At 49.8% G+C, this 22,128-nt stretch overlaps 1 protein-coding gene across 1 annotated transcript; it reads right to left on the bottom strand.

Moving 5' to 3' along the window:
• Window positions 1-407: 407 nt before the first annotated feature.
• On the bottom strand, window positions 408-20,679 carry YIF1A (Yip1 interacting factor homolog A, membrane trafficking protein). Its single transcript, XM_060255051.1, has 8 exons — window positions 20,482-20,679; window positions 13,686-13,906; window positions 9,583-9,687; window positions 7,638-7,716; window positions 6,049-6,106; window positions 4,337-4,492; window positions 3,229-3,322; window positions 408-1,284 (listed from the first exon to the last, which is right to left on the bottom strand). The coding sequence occupies exons 1-8, from the start codon at window positions 20,510-20,512 to the stop codon at window positions 1,135-1,137; spliced, it is 894 nt and encodes a 297-aa protein (XP_060111034.1). The 5' UTR covers window positions 20,513-20,679; the 3' UTR covers window positions 408-1,134.
• Window positions 20,680-22,128: the final 1,449 nt, after the last annotated feature.

Raw genomic sequence — 22,128 nt, 5'->3', positions numbered from 1 at the left:
CTGCAAGTGGAGGAGTGGGGGAATCAAACCTGGTTCTCCCAGATGGGAGTCCACACACTTCACCACTACACCAAACTGGCTCTCTGGGAAGCCCTGGGAGGGAGGGTGGGGCTGCGAGAGCTCTGAGAGAACCACTCTTGAGAGAACAGCTCTGTAAGAGCTGTGACTGACCCATGGTCACCCAGCAGGCTTCAGGTGGAGAAGTGGGGAATCAAACCCGGTTCCCCCCCAGAAGAGAGTCAGCCGCTCTTAACTACTACATCGAACTGGCTCTGTGCTGAAGATCAGAGCAACATCAAACTCTCCGCCTCACAAGCCCCTGGACACATTTCCAGCCACCGTTCGTCCCCCCTCCCCGGCTGTATTTTGAAATCAGGGTGCAGCTTTAAAAAACGTACAATCAAAACTCTAAATATATATATTTATAAAGGATAACAAAGGAGGAGGAGGGAAGGAGCACAAAAGGTCACAGCTCTGGAAGTACAGTCTGAGGACGAACTGCCGCGAGGCAAAATGCCAAAGAACAATCGGTGGCTCTGTGGACCCCGGCCAACGCTGCCTCTCTCCGGGGCGGAAACTGGGACAACCAAGCGGAGGAACCGGCGGCCCACGGGGAGGGGGGAAACGAGAAAGGGCACTTTGTTCCAAAAGGCAAAAACGCACGACACCAGCGACTCGGCTCTCAAGCGGTTTGCAGAGGCACCTGCTTATCTGCATGAGATCGAGCACAGGTTGTTCTCCCGCGGCTTCCCCGTTCGAGCCCTAATGCAAAACAGCCTAAACAGAATGACTGCTCCCCAACCAACCAACCCCCCACCTGCAGGATTCTTGACCATCGTTTTCCCTCTTCCGCTCTCGTCCTAGGCAGGGCGGCAGTGGAGTGCTAAGCGAACCAAGACCCCTCTTGATTCGGTATCATTCCTGGGGGGAGGGAGAGAAGCACAGACCCCCACCCCCCACCCCTGGTTTGCCCTTATCTGCTGACTTCAGGGGCAGTGGAGTGTCAAGTCTTCCTGCTCTTTTCAGAAACCGGGAGGGCAGCAAGAGGTTCTTCGCAAACAGGCTCCTCCCCGAGCATCGGCACCGTGCGGACAGAGCCTCTCCCCGCTCTCCGTCACCTCTCCCCCGCCCCGCTCAATGCACCAGCTGCACCGTCAGCCAGTAGAGGATGAGCGGCTGAAAGGCGGCAGCCGCCAGGGTGATGTACATCTGGGCCCGCCCGCTGGGCCGGCTGAGCCCCTCCTGCACCACCGACGGGAGGATCTTCATCCGTAAGGAGCGAACCTGCGAAAGGGAGGGAAGATGCGTCAGCCAGAGACTTTGGGGGGAAGCGGAAGGTATCACACAGCTGGGCATAGCAGGGCCTTCTACTGGCTGCCACCTAGGGTTGCCAAGTCCAATTCAAGAAACATCTGGGGACTTTGGGGGTGGAGCCAGGAGACATTTGGGTTGGAGCAAAGATCCAGGCTGTGACAAGCATAATTGAACTCCAAAGGGAGTTCTGGCCATCACATTTAAAGGGACCGCACACCTTTTAAATGCCTTCCCTCCATAGGAAATAATGAAGGATAGGGACACCTTCTTTTGGGGCTCATAGAATTGAACCCTCTGGTCCAATCTTTTTGACACTTGGGGGGTAATTTGGGAAAAGACACTAGATGCTATACTGAAAATGTGGTGCGTCTACCTCAAAAAACAGCCCCCCCCCTCCAGAGACCCAGACACCCATGGATCAATTCTCCATTATTTCCTAAGGGAATAAGTCTCCATAGGGAATAATACAAGTTCCCAGCAGACATCCTTCCCCTCCCCCCACTTTCTGATGACTCTGAAGCGGGGGGAGGGCCTCCAAACTGGGGGGTCCCCTGCCTCCACCTGGAAACTGGCAACCCTACTGCCACCACTCTGGTAAGGGTCTGCATGGAAGCCCCTAGAGCCCCCAACTACCCTTGTCTTCCTTATTAATACCTCTGAACTGTGACCAAGGAGACAGGAGGACCCGAGGAGTATAACAAGTTTATTTACAGTGCTCAAATAATAAGTGGGTAAAACAGTGAAATATAGATACAGTAAAGCTCAGTGCAAAGAAACAAAAGCCCTGACGCATTTATCTATACAGTCCCTACTCTAATGACCAACACTCACCCCCTTGGGTAAGGGATCTTTCCCCTGCTGCAAGCTCTCCAGGCTACAGCCTGCCTCCAGCTCAGCCTTCCAGGAAAAGAACATACCCTGCCTGGGCTTGGCCCTTTTATATTCTTCTCCCAGGCCCCACCCCTCTGGGCTATTTCCCTCCAAAATCTTGCCACCCAGTCAGAGGGACAGAAGGAATCACAGGAAATGTAGGCTCTTTTGTAACTCCTAGGCAGGCTCCTCTGGAGCCTGCAGGCCTCACTAGGCCCAGGATCATGACAGGGGGTGAGACGGGAATGGCTGTTCCCTTATCCATCCCCCTTCGTGCACCAACCTGGCAAATACGTTTCACACTTTAATCATTCACAACTCCCACGACCTTTATAATCGTATCAGTGCCCCCATTCCAATATTTCTGGGCCTCCCTGGCTTTCTTTCCCCTAGGGTTGCCAAGTCCCCCCCAGCCTCTGGTGGGGGACTTGTTTCCCACTCTAGGCATTTCTAGGGAAACTATGGTTTTCTTGGACGCTCTAGCATTTTGGGAGGAAAAAACTCTATGGTACCTATTGTACCACAGAGTTTTCACCTCCCAGATTCCTAGAGCGGCTGGGAAAACCATACGAGTTTTCCCGGAAATGCCTAGAGTGGCCGACACGTGACATCGCCGGTGCAATGACGTCACTCGCGGGTGACGTCAGGGGCAGTTCCCCCGCTGGCCCAGTGTGGGCCGGCAGGTTCAGAACGTCCTGGATAAGAGAATCCCCGCCTGGACCAGGGGCTTGGCAGCCCTCCTTTCCCCACAAGTTCAGAGTCCTTTTATCCATGTTCCATCCCAACCTAGCTCAGATCTTATTACTGGCCTGCGAGTCTGCTATGTCAACTGCCATCACGCTCTGGAAATCCAGTAGGGGACGATACCGTTTCCCCCCTTCCAACAACCTTGTGCAGCAGGTTAAGGCTGAGAAAGAGGCTAGCCCAAGTGAGCTTCCTGGCTCTATCCACCACACTGGTTCTCAAAAGAAGCTCACAACTGGTCGGAATTTCCTGCCCCGTGGAATCTTGGGAAGTTTAAGGCCCAAAGCATGGAGCACTTACCATGAAATACATAAGAGCACATGAGGCCCACGCCAAGGCAATGTAATAGCCGTTGCTTCCAAAGATCAGGCCCCCGACCACTGCAAGGATCATCCTGGGGGGAGCAATTGCAGGTCTTTAACAGGCTTTTTAAAAGAAAAACTAAAAGACGGTTACGTCCCACAGGCTCTTTTCCTAGCAGGAGCTCCTCAGCGTATTAGGCCACGCCCCTTTGATGTAGCCAATCCTCCAGGAACTTAGAGGGCTCTTAGTACAGGGCCTACTGTAAGCTCCAGGAGGATTGGCTACATCAGATCCCTTTCCCATAACGGGCTCAGGGCGGATCACAGCATAGATGAGACAACAAGTCAAATTTAAAACAATACAATAAAACCAAACAGCAGAACGATAAAACTAAATAAGGGCACATTTCACGGAGTACAGGAGTCTCAGAGCAGCTTACAATACTTTTCCCTTCTTCTTTCCACAAGCACCCTGTGAGGTAGGTGGGGCTGAGAGAGCTCTAAGAGAACGGTGACTGGCCCACGGTCACCCAGCTGGCTGCACAGAGTCTGCCGCTGTTCACCACCACACCAAATGGGCTCTCCAGTTTTAACTGGAGATGCTGGGGATTGAACTTGGGACCTTCAGCACATCAAACAGATGCTCTGCCACTGAGCCACGGCCCCTACTCAGACTGGTCATGGTTATCCAAGGTTTCAGGCAGAGGTCTTTCCCATCTTCTACTGCCTGCTCCTTTTAACTAGAGATGCTGGGGATTGAACTTGGGACCTTCTGCATGCCGAGCAGAGGCTCTGCCACTGAGCCACAGCACCTACACAGACTGGCTGCAGCTCTCTGGGGTCTCAGGCTGAGGTCTTTCCCATCACCTCCTGCCTGGTTCTTTTAACTGGAGATTCCGGGGATTGAACCTGGGACCTTCTGCATGCCAAACACAGGCTCTGCCACTGAGCCGCAGCCCCTCCCCTTTTGCCGAAGCGCTTCCTTTGCATGTCTTCAGCCCTGGGCCTGTAGTTTCAAAGAATGCAGGCTTGTACCCAACCCCGGTCTGTACGGTGGGCCAGAGGGGTGGAACCCGAGCTGCACATTCCACGAGGAGCCAACTTACCCCACGTATTTGTAGCCGCAGTAAGCAACCAAGTCAAACGTGCCGAGGTCGCTCTGAACCGTGCTGAGGTACAAGCCCAGGAGGAGGGCCAGGACTTCGATGACCACCCACACGAAGGCAGTGCTGGCACACATACCCAGGACCTCTGGGGAGAACCTGAGAAGAAACAACACAGGCAAGGAAGAAAAGCTTACACCAGGGGTGTCAAACATGTGGCCCGAGGGCCGATTCAGGCCCCCAGAGGGCTCCTATCAGGCCCCCAAGCAACCGGCTGTCATCTGCTTCCTTCTCCCTCTCTCTTGCTTCCTCCTGCATCTCAGCTTGCTTTGCAAGGCTTATTCAATCACATAGGAGCTACAGAGCAAAACCTCCATTTTCTCCATTGGCTGAGGCTCCTCCCCCTCCTGGTCCCCTGGACACGGAGGGAAAGAGCCAGAGCTTCCTTTGCCCAGTTCCCTGAATCCCATGGGAGAAATACAAAGAAAGCATCTTTAAGACCAACAAGTGCTAATGTTTTAAGCATGCTTTAAGTTTTTAAAAAAAACTTTAGTCATGTTTGTTTGTGTCCTTTTAAAAGTTTATATTTCTGCTACCCAATCTTAAACACATGGCCCGGTCCAACATGGCCGGCCCCGCCCTACAAGGTCTCATTTATGTCAAATCAGGCCTCATAATAAATGAGTTAGACACCCCTGGCTTACACCTTGAAAAAACTTTGTTGGTCTCAAAGCTGCCACCGGACTCATGCTTTGTCCAAAATAAAACTGCCTCCTGCGGCCTACTGAAGCTCAGAAGTGAGGGGCCTCGCTCAGGAGGTTGTTCCATACTTGTGGGGCTGCCACCAAAAAGGCCCGCCCTCATGTGTCCACCACACACGGTTTTTTGAGCAATGGCCCAGGCCAGAAGGGTCTCTCCCTGGGACCTGAATTCCAAAGCCAGGGACATATGGGAGAAGACAGTCCTTCACAGGGCGTTTTTGGTAGCAGGAACTCCTTTGCATATTAGGATATTAGGGGATTGGATAAAAATATGGAGCAGGGGTCCATCAGTGGCTATAGCCACAGCATATTGTTGGAACTTTCTCAGGCAGTGACGCTCTGTATTCTTGGTGCTGGGGGCAAAGTGGAAAGCCCCACTTGTGAACCTGCTGATGGCACTTGGGGGTTTTGGCCACAGCATGACACAGAGTGTTGGACTGGATGGGCCATTGGTCTGATCCAACATGGCTTCTCTTATGTTCTTAGGCCACACCCCTCTTATGTAGCCAATCCTCCTGGGGCTTACAGTAGGCCCTCTACTGAGAGCCCTGTAAGCTCCTGGAGGATTGGCTACCTCAGGGGTGTGTGGCCTAATATGCAAAGGAGTTCCTGCTACAAAAAAGGCCCCGGAAGCAAGGGATGTGGCATGTGGACCACAGGGGGAGGAGGGAGAAGATGACGGTCTGAAGACAGCCACAGTAGGGACTTGGCAACAGCCCCAGCGGGAGAAAGTTTGGAGGAAAAGCAGCAGACTGCTCTGCAGAAGTCGTGACGCCTCACATGTCAACGGGTGACAGCTCGAGGCATCCAATCCACACGTCTCAAAATGGGACCTTCCTCCCCCCCTCCAAAATTCACACCACTGGTGTCGAGATGTTCTCTGACAGCCATCTGGGCTCCAATCTGACCAAACAATGTCGGATTTTCAAAATAAAGGGGAAATCCCAGGCTTACCTTTTTTGCAGGCCGAGAGCCATTCCAGCCAGCAGAATGTAGGTAATAAAGGCCATACCTGGGGAAACAAGAAAAGGGAGGGGGGGGAGGGAGAAATCAGATTCTAAAGGGAGATCCAAGACCGAACAGATGTGCTGAGGGAAGGTTGCCAACTTTCAGGTGGGCCCTGAAGATTTCCCAGAATTGTAGCTGATCTCTGGACTCAAAAATCAGTACCCTGGAAAAAACGGCTGCTTTGAAGAGTGGACTGTATAGCAGCAGCAGCAGAGATTGGATTTATACTCCACCCTTCACTCGGAGTCCCAGAGGGGGTGTACAATCGCCTTTCCCTTCCCCTCCCCGCAACAGTCACCCTGGGAGGTAGGAGGGGCTGAGAGAGCTCAGAGAACTGCTCTTGAGAGGAACAGCTCTGCAAGAACTTGTGACTGACCCAAGATCACCCAGCTGGCTGCGTGTGGAGAGGAGGGGGGAATCCAACCCGGTTCTGCCAGATTAGAGTCTGCCGCTCCTAACCGCAACACCAGACTGGCTCTCCACGGAGCTCCCTCCCCTAAACTCTGCTTTCCACAGGCTCCACCCCTCCCCCCCCCCAAAAAAAAAATCTCCAGGAACCTCCCACCTTGAAGCTAGCATCCCTAAACTAGAAGTGGGCACGGCTGTGTCCTAGTTACAAAGGGACAGGATAGAAATCCAACATGAGATCAGCAGTTGCTTGAACTAAGCTGAGAGTAAACGTAGCAGGCCTGACCAAGCCTTACTTGGGAGTAAACTGACTTGCCGGTTAAAAAAAAAGAAGAAAATACAACCCACTCAGGATTGGGCGGCACAGTTCTGAATCCCTACCTTGCTCAGCAGGCTTTCCTGAGCCACAGCCTACCCCCCCCCCTTCCCCGCCCTGGTCTGTAATAGATACCGGCCTCCCCAGGGCTTTTTTTGCAGCATGAATGTCTTTGCAAATTAGGCCACACATTCCTGATGTAGCCAATCCTCCAGGAGCTTACAGGACTCTGTACAAAGAGCCCTGTAAGCTCTTGGAGGATTGGCTACAGCAGGCAGGGTGTGGCTCCTGCTGCTCAAAGGAGCTCCTGCTACAAAAAAATAAAAGCTCTGGGCCTAACTTACAAGGTTGTGGGAAAGAGTATCGAGATCATTTACCCCAAGGGTCTCCAACGAAGAGCCGGTGGGCACCATGGTACTTGCCAACACCTTTTCTGGCGCTCATAAAGGGTTTTTAGAATGCGGGCGGAGCCAGGTGGGGCTGTTGCCCAGCACAGCTTCTGATTGGCTGTCCAAAATAAAACAATGTTGTTTTGGTGGCAGCTACCATACAGAGCTAGCTTTTTTTCTCTCTCTCCTCTCTCCCACTTTTTAAAAAATCGTTCCTTTTGTCTCCTGCACTTGGGCTTTGAGTGTGTACGTTTGGTTCCCCCTTCCACGGCAGCCATTTTGCGTCAGTGCCCACAGCCACGCTGTCAGAATTCCCAGTGTACCTATAGGCTCAGGGACCCCTGATTTACACAATGCCAATTTTTTAAAAAAGGCTCTATATTTGCCCGAAAAAGCCCTGCTGCATTCAAAGAGGGACTCACTCGGGATGTAGAGGTCGGGGGCATTGACGTCCTGACGGGGCGGGAGCGGCGTGTCTCTGTGGTAGCGGACTTCCCAGTTCTGTGGGAGAAAGGTATAATCCTCTGTAAATACAGAATCACAGAGTTGGAAGGGACCTCCAGGGTCATCTAGTCCAACCCCCTGCACAATACAGGAAACACACAAACACCTCCCCCTAAATTCACAGGATCTTCATTGCTGTCAGATGGCCATCTAGCCTCTGTTTCAAAACCTCCCAAGGAAGGAGAGTCACTCTGCATAGTCACTCTGTCAATTTCTTTTAACAAAGAAGACTCTCCAATATTAAGTCATAATGTTTTCACTGTTCATGTAAGAAGAACTGCCGACTTATACCCCGCCCCTCTCTCTGAATCAGAGACTCAGAGCGGCTTACAATCTCCTACATCTTCTCCCCGCACAACAGACACCCTGTGAGGTGGGTGGGGCTGAGAGGGCTCACAGCAGCTGCCCTTTCAAGGACAACTCTGCCATAGCTATGGCTAATCCAAGGCCATTCCAGCAGCTGCAAGTGGAGGAGCGGGGAATCAAACCTGGATCTGCCAGATAAGAGTCTGTGCACTTAACCACTACACCAAATAGGCTCTCTGTTGCTCACAGGTACGCAGCAAGAGGTGGAGAAACAAAGTCCAATTTACAATTCCTTTTCAACGGACTCTGTCCTCTTCCACCCAATAGTTGGCTAACATGTAATATTTCCAGTTTCCCAGCCAAACTGATCCTTTATGTTTAACCAAATGTAGCAGCAACAGCCAAAAACCAGTTTAATGTCCTGTTTTGCTAGGTAGCTATTTCCAAGCTACTCAGTTTTTCCATACAATACAGTACACACCTCCAAATTTTACAAGATGCTGCCTCACACTCTCAGTCTCCAGCACTGCTCGGGATTCCAGGAGAAGCAACAGAAAAGGTGGTTTTTATACCCCTTAGGAGTGTCAAAGCAGCTTACATTCTCCTTCCCTTCCTCTCCTCACAACAGACACTCTGTGAGGTAGGTGGGGCTGAGAGAGCTCTGAGAAAACTGTGACTGACCCAAAGTCACCCCGCAGGTGCGTGTGGAGGAGTAGGGAATCAAACCCGGTTCTCCTAGATTAGAGTCCACGCTCTTAACCATTACACCACGCTGGCTCTTCAGTGTGAAAGACCCCTCACCTGAAACCTCAGATGACGCGAAAGACCCCTCGCTCGAAACCTTATAGAGCCACTGCCAGTCACATAACCAGCACTGACCTCGACAGGCAAAGAGATAAGGCAGCTTCATATGATGTTCATGCTATAGGATTAGAAGGCATCTCCTCACATTCTAGCCAGTTTGGTGTAGTGGTTAAGTGTGTGGACTCTTATCTGGGGGAACCGGGTTTGATTCCCCCACTCCTTCACTTGCAGCTGCTGGAATGGCCTTGGGTCAGCCAAAGCTCTGGCAGAGGTTGTCCTTGAAAGGGCAGCTGCTGTAAGAGCTCTCTCAGCCCCACCCACCTCACAGGGTGTCAGTTGTGGGAGGAGAAGATATAGGCGATTGTAAGCCGCTCTGAGTCTCTGGTTCAGAGAGAAGGGTGGGGTATAAATCTGCAGCCTTCTTCTTCCTACACTCCTTGAACTGTAGGGGGCCTGGTTCCAGTAACCATTCTGGCACTGACCATTCTTGACAGCCCTTTCTCCCTTCTACAGTTTTTACAAAGTCAAAGCAGGGGCTGAACTCCTGAAATAGGAAAAGAAGATTCTGGAATTCCTCAAGAATGCCTCCCCATCTTTCCTCCCATCATGAAAGGCTCCTGTACGTTCCCCCCTTTTCTAACTCCTCTATGTTGTTGCCAATAGCAGAGGGCAGAACTGAGGCACCCCAGAATCCTGTCGCTACCTGGCTCTGACCACCCAAACGAAGCCAAAGGCACCCCCTCCCTTCAGTACCTGATGGACGTAAGGAAACACCAGCAGTGCCAGCTTCTTCATGACGTAGGTCGTGTCCACCGCGAAGAAATACTTCAGCTTGTTGATCGACATGAACCTGTCAATCTGGAGGAAGCAAATACAGGAGGTTTTAAGCCAGGAGGGAGAAGCGTTCACAGAAACAGGCCTCATAAATACTAACGCCAGGACTGGAATTCTAGCAGGAGCTCCTTTGCATATTAGGCCACACACCCCTGATGTAGGCAATCCTCCAAGAGCTTACAAGGCTCTTTTTTGTAAGCTCTTGGAGGATTGGCTATATCAGGGGGTGTGGCCTAATATGCAAATGAGCTCCTGCTAGAATTCCACCCCTGACTAACAATACCACCTCTCTGCATATCACACCAAAACTAATCAAGCCTGCTATTGTCATTCATCTGCTATTGCCATTTGGCATCTGAAATCGCCTTGATATCTTTGGTATGCATTTTTGGCTGCAATTTCCGGTATGCAGTTTGGGGCTGTATCAAGAGAAATATAGTGTCCAGATCACATGAAGTGATGATATTGCTTTACTCTGCTCTGGTAAGACCTCACCTGGAGTATTGTGTTCAGTTTTGGGCACCACATTTTAAGAAGGATATAGATAAGCTGGAATGGGTCCAGAGGAGGGCGACAAAGATGGTGAGGGATCTGGAGACCGTCCTATGAAGAAAGGTGGAAGGAGCTGGGGATGTTTAGCCTGGAAAGGAGGTGGCTGAGAGGTGATACGATCACCATCTTCAAGTACTTGAAGGGCTGTCCTATAGAGAATGGTGTGGAGTTGTTTTCTGTGGCCCCAGAAGGTAGGACCAGAACCAATGGGTTGAAATTAAATCAAAGGAGTTTCCGGCTCAACATTAGGAAGAACTTGCTGACCGTTAGAGTGGTTCCTCAGTGGGACAGGCTTCCTGGGGAGGCAGTGGGCTCTCCTTCCTCGGAGGTTTTTAAACAGAGGCTGGATGGCCATCTGACAGCTATGAAGATCCTGTGAATTTAGGGGGAGGTATCTGTGAGTTTCCTGCATTGTGCAGGGGGTTGGACTAGATGACCCTGGAGGTCCCTTCCGACTCTTTGATTCTATATTGTGGCATACACGGCTCAGCCCGACAAAGTGACCTTTAGGTCAGTCCATCCCTCAAAACTAATGAGTTTGACATCTCTGCTTTGGACAGTATCCCTACTCCTCCATATTTCCCAGTTAAGGGGAAAATGCTGTTCAAAGTACAAAGGTGATCCGACGGTAACCAGAAAAAGAAACTTTACTTACAAAAACAGAAGCACATCTTACATGCAGTGTTCCTTCTAAGCTGGGTTAGTATGGGCTAGTTCACCGTTCTTTTAGCCTCTGAGCTCATGAAAAATGGCCCCAGAGCAAACTCATTTATGCAGAAGTTCCGCAGGGCTTGCAAAACCACCCTCTTTCTGCAAGCTTATAAGGAACCCTGAAAGCGACATCTAGCCATCGGAATATACCTTACTGAATGTAGCACCTTAACTTATTGTAGTTTTAAAAATTTTATGTAACTGTTTTTAAATGTATTTATTAACCGTATTTTACAATTGCTTTGTATAATAATCATGGTATATACCATGTCCTTTTAGCCGCCCTGAGCCTGCTTCGGCGGGGAGGGCGGGATATAAATAAAATTTATTATTATTATTATTATTATTATTATTATTATAACTTTAATGCTCATTAAGTAGAATTTCTGCTTGCAAGACTCCACAGTTTAGAGGGAACACTGCTTACATGACATAGTCACATAGGTACATCTAACTCAGAATCATAGAGCTGGAAGACCTCCAGGGTCATCTAGTCCAACCCCCTGCTCAATGCAGGAAACTCACAAATACCTCACCCTAATTTCACAGGATCTTCATTGCTGCCATCTAGCCTCTGTTTAAAAATCTCCAAAGAAGGAGAGCCCACCACCTCCCGAGGAAGCCTGTTCCACTGAGGAACCACTCTAACGGTCAACAAGTTCTTCCTAATGTTGAGCCGGAAACTCTTTTGATTTAATTTCAACCCACTGGTTCTGGTCCTAACTTCTGGGGCCACAGAAAACAATTCCACACCATCTTCTAGATGACAGCCCTTCAAGTACTTGAAGACAGCAATCATATTGTGAACTTATTAGGAACAGCGTAATTCCAAAAAAGGTTAACTCGCTACAGCTCCAAGGCCAGGTAAAAGAGAGAAGAAGAGAGGTCCTCTATGAGATGAAACACAGAAGACAAGCAGTGGCCAAAGCGGCTCGATCTAACCAATTAGAGGATTGGGGCCAAGTGTACCTGTGCAGAGAATTCTCATCTCTTCCCTCTCAGATCTTCTTCCATCCAGAGTTACAATATTCAACAGGCAGAAGGTGAGAGAAAGAGTCTAAAGCTCGGGGGAGGGGGGGGGGACACTAAATGATGACACTAGATTGTTCAGGGTGGTGAGAACCAGAGAGGATTTTGAGGCACTCCAAAGGGATCTGTTGAGGCTGGGTGAGTGGGCGTCAGCGTGGCAAATGAGGTTCAATGTGGCCAAGTGCAAAGTAATGCACATTGGGGCCAAGAATCCCAGCTACAAATACAAGTTGATGGGGTGTGAACTGGCAGAGACTGACCAAGAGAGAGATCTCGGGGTCATGGTAGATAACTCACTGAAAATGTCAAGACAGTGTGCGACTGCAATAAAGAAGGCCAACGCCATGCTGGGAATTATTAGGAAGGGAATTGATAACAAATCAGCCAGTATCATAATGCCCCTGTATAAATCGATGGTGCAGTCTCATTTGGAGTACTGTGTGCAGTTCTGGTCGCCGCACTTCAAAAAGGATATTATAGCATTGGAGAAAGTCCAGAAAAGGGCAACTAGAATGATTAAAGAGTTGGAACACTTTCCCTATGAAGAAAGGTTGAAACGCTTGGGGCTCTTTCGCTTGGAGAAACATCGACTGCGAGGTGACATGATAGAGGTTTACAAGATTATGCATGGGATGGAGAAAGAAGAGAAAGAAGTACTTTTCTCCCTTTCTCACAATACAAGAACTCGTGGGCATTCAATAAAATTGCTGAGCAGTCAGGTTAAAATGGATAAAAGGAAGTACTTCACCCAAAGGGTGATTAACATGTGGAATTCACTGCCACAGGAGGTGGCGACGGCTACAAGCACAGCCAGCTTCAAGAGGGGATTGGATAAAAATATAGAGCAGAGGTCCATCAGTGGCTATTAGCCACAGTGTGTGTGTGTGTGTGTGTGTATAATGTTTTTTTTTGCCACTCTGTGACACAGAGTGTTGGACTGGATGGGCCACTGGCCTGATCCATCATGGCTTCTCTTATGTTCTTATGGCCACTGTGTGACATAGAGTGTTGGACTGGATGGGCCACTGGCCTGATCCAACATGGCTTCTCTTATGTTCTTATGGCCACTGTGTGACATAGAGTGTTGGACTGGATGGGCCACTGGCCTGATCCAACATGGCTTCTCTTATGTTCTTACGGCCACTGTGTGACATAGAGTGTTGGACTGGATGGGCCACTGGCCTGATCCAACATGGCTTCTCTTATGTTCTTACGGCCACTGTGTGACATAGAGTGTTGGACTGGATGGGCCACTGGCCTGATCCAACATGGCTTCTCTTATGTTCTTAAGAACAGGGGTGGCCAAACTGTGGCTCGGGAGCCACATGTGGCTTTCACACATATTGTGTGGCTCTTGAAGCCCTCACCACCCCAATGGCCGGCTTGGAGAAAGCATTTCTCTCTTTAAATCATTTGTCCAAGCTAAGCCAGCTAGGAGAATGTATTTAAAGTTAAAGTTGCTTTCTTTCCACCTCTCCCTCTCTTCTCTCCATCTATTTTCCTTCCTTCCCTTGTGGCTCTCAAACATCTGACATTTATGTCTTGTGGCTTAAATCTCATGTTTATTCTATGTGGCTCTTACATTAAGCAAGTTTGGTCACCCCTGCTATTGGCAATATAAGCAAATGAGACTCCACAGGCAAATCATTGAGGGCTGAATAGTCAAGCTGTGCAAGACCAGTGAACAGATACCACAACCCTGAAAAACGTGTTGTCCCCCCCCCCCTTACCTCCTTATGCACAATCTCCTTGCTCTGTGACGCGATGCTGGAGCCGTAAGCCATAGCGACGTTGGCCACTGGATCGGCAAAAATCTGATTGAAGCCCATGTCGATCCCTGGAGCAGGGTAGCCCCCTTTTTGGGGTCCGTAGGCCGAGCTGGTGTCATCAAAGAGCTGGGGGGCACCGGGGTTCTGTGGGACCATTGGGCCTCTGGCCCTGTGCTTGGAGCCTGCGGGAGGGGGAAAGAAGAAGAGAAAATGGACCAGAGGACCTTCTCAGCCACGATGGCTAGACTCGTAGGCAAAGATCGCCCCTCCCTCTGATCTTCCCCGTCACCCTAAATCTAAACTTAAGTTTGTAAGTTATCCCCCTTGGTGTAGGGGAGAATCCTTTTCCACTTAAGTTACCCTACAAAGCATCACTGGCTTGCCACCGGTGAAGATCAGCAACCACAATGCGTCGGCAAAAAATTCAGGAGCAGGGAACAAAATCTTAAATTGCTGGAATATCCCCAAGACATTTTTGGGCAGCATCAGAAACACGATCAAGGGCAGACCAGCTGAGGCTTAGTTTTTAAACAGAGAGGTGCAGGGGCCCAGGTTGGCATGGGGATCTTAAGAAGAGCCCTGCTGGATCAGACCAGGGGCCCATCAAGCCCAGTGGCCCCGGAGGTCCAGCGGCAGGGTGTAGAGGCAAGGGCTTTCCTCTGACATTGTCTCCTAAGAACATAAGAGAAACCATATTGGATAAGGCCAATGGCCCATTCAGTCCAACACTCTGTCACATAGTGGCCAAAAAAACAGGCACTATCAGGAAGTCCACCAGTGGGGCCAGGACACTAGAAGCCCTCCCACTGTTGCCCCTCTCAAGCACCAAGAATACAGAGCATCACTGCCCCAGAGTTCCAACAATACACTGTGGCTAAGAGCCACTGATGGACCTCTGCTCCATGTTTATCCAGTCCTCTCTTGAAGCTGGCTATGCTTGTAGCTGCCCCCACCTCCTGTGGCAGTGAATTCCAGGTGTTAATCACCCTTTGGGTGAAGAAGTACTTCCTTTTATCCGTTCTAACCTGACTGGTTCAGCAATTTCATGGAGTGTCCACAAGTTCTTGTATTGTGAGAAAGGGAGAAAAGTCCTTCTTTCTCTACCTTCTCTACCCCGTGCATAATCTTGTAAACCTCTATCATGTCATCCCTCAGTTGATGTTTCTCCAAGCTAAAGAACTCCAAGCGTTTTAACCTTTCTTCATAGGGAAAGTGTTCCAACCCTTTAATCACTCTAATTGCCCTTTTCTGGACTTTTCCCAATGCCATAATATCTTTTTTGAAGTGTGGTGACCAGACCATAGACTGCTTCTGAATTTGGAGGTTCCTTATAGTCACCATAGCTAGTAGCCATGGATGTGTTCATCCTCCCCAAATCAGTCTAATCCCTTTTAAAGCCGCCTGTGCTTTGCGGCCTTCACTATGTCCACTGACAGTCAATTCCACCACTTAATTGCTTGTTGTGTAGAAGAAGAGAACATTTTGGATTTACACACCCTTCACTACCTGAAGGAGTCTCAGAGTGGTTACAATCTCCTTCCCTTCCCCACAACAGACACCCTGCGAGGTAGGTGGGGCTGAGAGAGCTCTGACAGAAACTGCTCTTGAGAGGAACAGCTCTGAGAGAACTTGTGGCTGACTAAAGGTCACACCAGCAGGTGCAATGTGGAGAAGAAGTGGGGAATCAAACCTGGTTCCCCCAGATAAGAGTCTGCACACTTAACCACTACACCAAACTGGCTCCCAAAAATACTCCCTTTTGTTTGCCTTTAACCTATTTCTCAACAACTTCATTGGGTGCCCCTAAATTCTAGTAGGGAAGGGAGAAGGAGAAAAAGATCTCTGTGCTTTCTCTCCCCTGTGCATAGTTTTGTTAACCTCTGTCCCATCGCATCTCCTGCTGTGGAAAGAAATCTTGCTCTCTCAGTTCTAAGGGTTGATCCAGATGGGCAGCGGTGTTGGTGTGAAGCAGAAGAACAAAGCAGGAGTCCAGTAGCGCCTTTAAGACCAACAAACTTGTATTTAGAATGTAAACTTTCGTGTGCATGCACACTTCTTCAGACGAGGAATGAGGTACAGCAAGCTACTGGATTTTAACTCTGTACCACTTTGCATTCTAAACCCCAGCAGCTATATGCAGCTCTGCTTACTGTACCTCATTCCTCGTCTGAAGAAGTGTGCTTAGAGCACACGAAAGCTTGCATTTGGAATAAAGGTTTGTTGGTCTTAAAGGCGCTACTGGACTCCTGCTTAGTTCTAAGGGTTTTTTTTTTTAAAAAAAGGGGGAAGCAGAGAACCAGCTTCTTTTAACCAGATCACTTTAGTTTCTCAGCGGAAGGGCAGAGACTGAAATGGGGTGTGTGTGGAAAAGTACAAGCCATTTAAAAGTCGGCTGGCCGGCAGCACTGCCAAGTGTCCCTAAGCAACCAGGGTGGGGGAAAGAAACTGCAAAACTTTTCAGCAAGCCACAGGAAAGAAAAGCAGCCACACAGAGTTTCAGGTGGATAGCCATCTTGATGGCTAGCCTGATCTCAACAGATCACAGAAACCAGGGGTGGGGTTCTAGCAGGAGCTCCTTTGCATATTAGGCCACACACCCCTGATGCAGCCAATCCTCCAAGAGCTCACAAGGCTCTTTGTTGTAAGCTCTTGGAGGATTGGTTACATCAGCAGGGTGTGGCCTAATATGCAAAGGAGCTCCTGCTAGAATTCCACCCCTGACGGAAACTAAGCAGGGTTGGCCCCGGCTAGTATTTGGAAGGACGACCTCCGAGGAATACCAGGGTTGGGACGTGGAGGCAGGCAACAGCAAACCACCTCTGAACGTCTCTTGCTTTGAAACCCCACAGGGTCACCACAAGGCAGCTGTGACTTCACAGGGCTTTCCACCACCAGTAGCCATGGTCAACTACTTCAACCCCCTTGCACAATGCAGGAATTTCACAAATGCCTTCCCCTCCAAACACACACCAGCGACCCCTGCTCCATGCCCAGAAGATGGCAAAACACTCCAGGATCCCTGGCCATACTGGCTTGGAGAAAAATTGCTTCCTGGCCCCAAAGTGGCAATCAGCATTTCCCTGGGTGTGTAGGAAAGGGCCATGAGAACTAACCACTGATGCAACCCTTCCTGCCCTGTTAGGAAAGGTCTTTCTCTGCTCCAGACCCCACAGGAGCTGTCACTCAGTGGCAGAGATTCTGCTTGACATGCGGAAGGTGCCTGGTTCAAAACCTGACAGTTTCCAGTCAAAAGGACCAGACTAGCAGCTGACGGGAAAGACCCTGCCAATCTGAATAGATGGAGCAAAGGTCCAACAGTGGTAATTAGCCACAGTGTATTGATGGAACTCTGTCTAGGGCCGTGATGCTCTGTATTCTGGGTGCTGGGAGGGGCACAGTGGGAGGGCTTCTAGTGTCCTGGTCCCACTGATGGATCTCCTGATGGCACTTGGGTTTTTTGGCCACTGTGTGACACAGTGTTGGACTGGATGGGCCATTGGCCTGACCCAACATGGCTTCTCTTATGTTCTTATGGCCACTGTGTGAGACAGAGTGTTGGACTGGATGGGCCATTGGCCTGACCCAACATGGCTTCTCTTATGTTCTTATGGCCACTGTGTGACACAGAGTGTTGGACTGGATGGGCCATTGGCCTGACCCAACATGGCTTCTCTCATGTTCTTATGGCCACTGTGTGACACAGAGTGTTGGACTGGATGGGCCATTGGCCTGACCCAACATGGCTTCTCTTATGTTCTTATGGCCACTGTGTGACACAGAGTGTTGGACTGGATGGGCCATTGGCCTGACCCAACATGGCTTCTCTTATGTTCTTATGGCCACTGTGTGACACAGAGTGTTGGACTGGATGGGCCATTGGCCTGACCCAACATGGCTTCTCTTATGTTCTTATGGCCACTGTGTGACACAGAGTGTTGGACTGGATGGGCCATTGGCCTGACCCAACATGGCTTCTCTTATGTTCTTATGGCCACTGTGTGACACAGAGTGTTGGACTGGATGGCCCACTGGCCTGATCCAACATGGCTTCTCTTATGTTCTTAACACTGACCCTTAAGGACCACTGGTCTGATTCAGTATAAGGCAGCTTCATGTGCTCAGAACTGCCTCTGGCCAATATATGAACCACCAACCGCTATGGGCAAATGGAAGTGTAAGTTTCAGAGGGCAGCCACAGAGACAATCTAGTCCAGGGTTGGCTGAACTCGCTTAACGTAAGAGCCACATAAAATAAACATCATATGTTTGAGAGCCGCAAGACATGAATGTCAGATGTTTAAGGGAGGGAGGAAAATAGATGAGGAGGGAGGGAGAGGTGGAAAGAAAGCAATTTTAACTTTAAATGCATTCTCCAAGCCGCTGCCTGGCTTGGAGAAGTGATTTAAAGAGAGACACGATGGTTGGGGCTTTGAGAGCCACACAATACACGTGAAAGAAACACACGGTTCCCGAGCTGTAGTTCAGCCACCCTTGTACTAGACCACCAAGATTTCTTGTTGGGTATAAGATTTAACTCTTGAAAGCTTAAACCCCAAAAATCTTGCTGGTCACAAAGCTAAGACTGGATTGGAATCTAGCTGGAAGCACAGTCAACTTGGGGTAATTAATTAATTATCATATCGCAACGGGTGCAGTATCGTCAGGAGCGGTGTTGCCCTCAAGCTGAGTTAGCGTGAGCCAGCTCACCGTTTTTTAGCCTCCAACTCACACTTTTTTGTCTTAGCACGGGAAGGATGAGCCCAGAGCAAACTAATTTATGCAACAGCTAAGTCACTCACTCACAACTTTAATGCCAGTAGTTCATAAAGTAGAATTTTTGTTCACAAGACTCCCCACCTTAGATGAAGCATCATCTGGCAGCCTGAAACTCTAGCTGGCGTCAAGAAGAGGGGTGGGGAACCAAACCCTTTTCTCCAGATTCAAGCCTGCCGCTCTTAACCACTACACTAAACTGGCTGCTGGGACTTGGGGCGAACACATGCCAACATACCCAGAATTATACTTTGCTGGTCTTAAAGGTGCCGCTGGACTCAAACTTTGTTCTGTTGCTTCTAGCCCAACATAGCTACACCTAGAACTGTTATACCGGAGTCCAAGAGCTGTACCTTAGAGGCCAAAAAGAGCTTCAAGGTGCAAGCTTTCCAAAGTCAATGCCCCCTTCCTCAGGCACCAGAAAAGTCCAGAAAAGGGCAACTAGAATGATTAAAGGTTTGGAACACTTTCCCTATGAAGAAAGGTTGAAACGCTTGGGGCTCTTTAGCTTGGAGAAACGTGGACTGCGGGGTGACATGATGGAGGTTTACAAGATTATGCATGGGATGGAGAAAGTAGAGAAAGAAGTACTTTTCTCCCTTTCTCACAACACAAGAACTCGTGGGCATTCGATGAAATTGCTAAGCAGCCGGGTTAAAACAGATAAAAGGAAGTACTTCTTCACCCAAAGGGTGATTAACATGTGGAATTCACTGCCACAAGAGGTGGCGGCGGCTACAAGCATAGCCAGCTTCAAGAAGGGATTGGATAAAAATATGGAGCAGAGATCCATCAGTGGCTATTAGCCACAGTGTGTGTGTGTGTGTGTGTGTGTGTGTGTGTGTATATATATATATATATATATATATATATATATATATATATATATATATATATTGGCCACTGTATGATACAATGTTGGACTGGATGGGCCATTGGCCTGATCCAACATGGCTTCTCTTATGTTCATCTAGATCCTCAATTTGTACCTGCTGTTTTATTTTCCTGTGCAACAGCTTCCATTCCAGCAGGAGCTCAGGATTTAAGGCCAGGCTCTTTCCAACTCACGTTATTCAAGGGCCAGTTCCGCACTAGATCTTGAATCCTGGTTCAGGCCTGTCCCCAAACTGATTTTCTAAACCAGAACCATAGAGTGAGTTTCTATGATTTTATTGTAGTATGTCAGTTTGGGGACAGGACTGAACCAGGATTCAAGGTCTAGTACAGAACGGTGTTCCCTCTAAACTGCGTCAGTGTGAGCTCCAGCTCACACATTTGTCTTAGCTCGGAAAAACAGCCCCCGAGCAAAATAATTCATGCAGTGGCTCACAATTTTTCATGCCACTACCCAGGGCTTTTCTGAGCAGGAACACACAGGCTGGCTTGGCATCAGGGAGGGGGGGGGTGGCCTAATATGCAAATGAGTTCCTGCTGGTCTTTTTCTACAAAGACAGCCCTGCCAATAGCTCACAAAGTAGAATTTTTGTTCACAGGACCCCACAGCTTAGAGGGAACACTGGTGCGGAATCTCCCACGCTCTTTTAAACCGGAGCTGCTGCCTGCTGAATCTGGATACATGCGGGGGAGGAGGGGCGCGTCTTTCCAACTCCTGCTGCTGACATCGGTGAAGAAGAGGGACCTTTTGAACCTTCCAAAGCCTGTCTTTGACCGCGGCAGGAGTAATGGGCCGCCCTGCAAATTCCCCCCCCCCTTGCCTGCTTGCAAAGACAGGTTTGAGCAGGCTGGAAGTGTGTGTGCGGGGGGTGTCTTTTGGTTTGCAAGGCCTGAGGCTACAAGACACACACACACACACACACACACGGGTATCATCGCTGCTTACGGTCCTGATCTCCATAAGGGAGGCCGGAGATTCGGATCCCCGAACAGAGCGGGATCCCCGTCCTTCCACCCTCACCCCAAAGAACTTCCAGCCAGCAGGCCTCGAGTTCCCCGCCCCCCGAAATGGCCAGCCTCCGGGCCTTACCTGGCCCCCCATAGCCAGGGGGATACGCCATGTGGTCCCACGCTGGTTTCCCGAATGGAGAAGAAAGGGGGTGTTGGAAAAGTCGACTCGCCCCGGAAAGTTGAAAGCGGAAAAGTGGGGGAAGGGGAGAGAAAGTCGAGCTGCTCCAGACGCAGCTCCAAGCCACGTCCTCAAAGCCTTCACGCTCTAATTCCACTCTTCCCATTGGCTGCGGCGGCGTCCGGTTGGCCGTGTTCTCGGCGCTGATTGGCTCGTCGTGTATCCATTTCTCATCTCGGCCTCGCAGCTGTTCCAAAGGGGCGGAGCTTCTCGAGTTCAGAAAGACCGTCACTTCACGTGGCGCATGCGCAAAAAGGGAACACTGACTGAAACTTAGTTGGTCTTAAAGGTGCCCTTGTCTACTGCTTTGTTCTACTGACTGTTCTGATCACGTTGTTTAGGTAGATCCAGGTGGGCAGCCGCGTTGGTCTGAAGTAGGGGTGGCCAAACTGAGGCTCGGGAGCCACATGTGGCTCTTTCACACATATTGCGTGACACTTGATGGCCCCACCACCACATCGGTTGGCTTGGAGAGGGCATTTGTCTTTTTAAATCACTTCTCCAAGCCAAGCCAGCCCGCAGCGTAGGGTTGCCAAGTCCAATTCAAGAAATATCTGGGGACTTTGGGGGTGGAGCCGGGAGACATTAAGGGTGGAGCCAAGATCAAGGCTGTGACAAGCATAATTGAACTCCAAAGGGAGTTCTGGCCATCACATTTAAAGGGACGGCACACCTTTTCAATTCCTTCCTTCCATAGGAAATAATGAAGGATAGGGGCACCTTCTTTTGGGGCTCATAGAATTGGACCCCCTGGTCCAATCTTTTTGAAACTTGGTGGGTAATTTGGGGAGAGGCACTAGATGCTATACAAAAAATTTGGTGCCTCTACCCCAAAAAACAGCCCCCCCCCGAGCCCCGGATACCTGCGGATCAATTCTCCATGATTTTCTATGGGAATAAATCTCCATAGGGAATAACAGAGTTCCTAGAAGACATTTCCCTCCCCTCCCCCCGCTTTCTGATGACCCTGAAGCAGGGGGAGGGCCTCCAACCCGGGGGAATCCCCTGCCCCACCTGGGGATTGGCAACCCTACCGCAGCGTGCAGAATGTATTTAAAGTTAAAATTGCTTTCTTTCCACCTCTCACTCCCCCATCTATTTGCCTGCCTGCTTTCCTTCCTTCCGGCTCTTAAACATCTGATGTTCATGTCCTCTGGCTCTCAAACATCTGATGCTTATTTTATGCGGCTCTCGCATTAAGCAAGCATGGCCACCCCTGATGAAGCAACTGAACAAAGGAGGAGTCCAGGAGCACCTTTAAGACCAACAAAGTTTTATTCGGAATGTAAGCTTTCGTGTACATGCACACTTCCTCAGAAACTCATCTGAAGAAGTGTGCACGCACGCGAACGCTTACATTCTGCATAAAGCATTGTCACTCTTAAAGGTGCAACTGGACGCCTACTTTGGTCTGTTGTTTAGCTAGGAGAGGAATGCCGAGAAAGGCGCAAGCAGAATGGGAAGCCAGGATAGGCACGGCCTGGAAATGGCAGGCCTTTCTCTAATTGGCCTTCAGCTCCTGATACTCAGAGGTAGACTGCCTCTGTC

This window comes from Heteronotia binoei, chromosome 1 (genome assembly GCF_032191835.1).
Source record: "Heteronotia binoei isolate CCM8104 ecotype False Entrance Well chromosome 1, APGP_CSIRO_Hbin_v1, whole genome shotgun sequence".
NCBI classification, from domain to species: Eukaryota; Metazoa; Chordata; class Lepidosauria; order Squamata; family Gekkonidae; genus Heteronotia; species Heteronotia binoei.
The sequence above is the reverse complement of the archived record's forward strand: the minus strand, read 5'-3'. Positions and strand labels throughout refer to the sequence as shown.

Bases quoted from the DNA above. Each gene is read 5' to 3' on its own strand.
- YIF1A (XM_060255051.1), bottom strand. From the start codon at position 20,512: ATGGCGTATCCCCCTGGCTATGGGGGGCCAG. The intron at 6,107-7,637 runs GTGAGTCCCTCT...TTGTTTCCCCAG, and splicing joins CCCCGACCTCTACATCCCGA to GTATGGCCTTTATTACCTAC. The intron at 3,323-4,336 runs GTAAGTTGGCTC...TGCTCCCCCCAG, and splicing joins TGCGGCTACAAATACGTGGG to GATGATCCTTGCAGTGGTCG.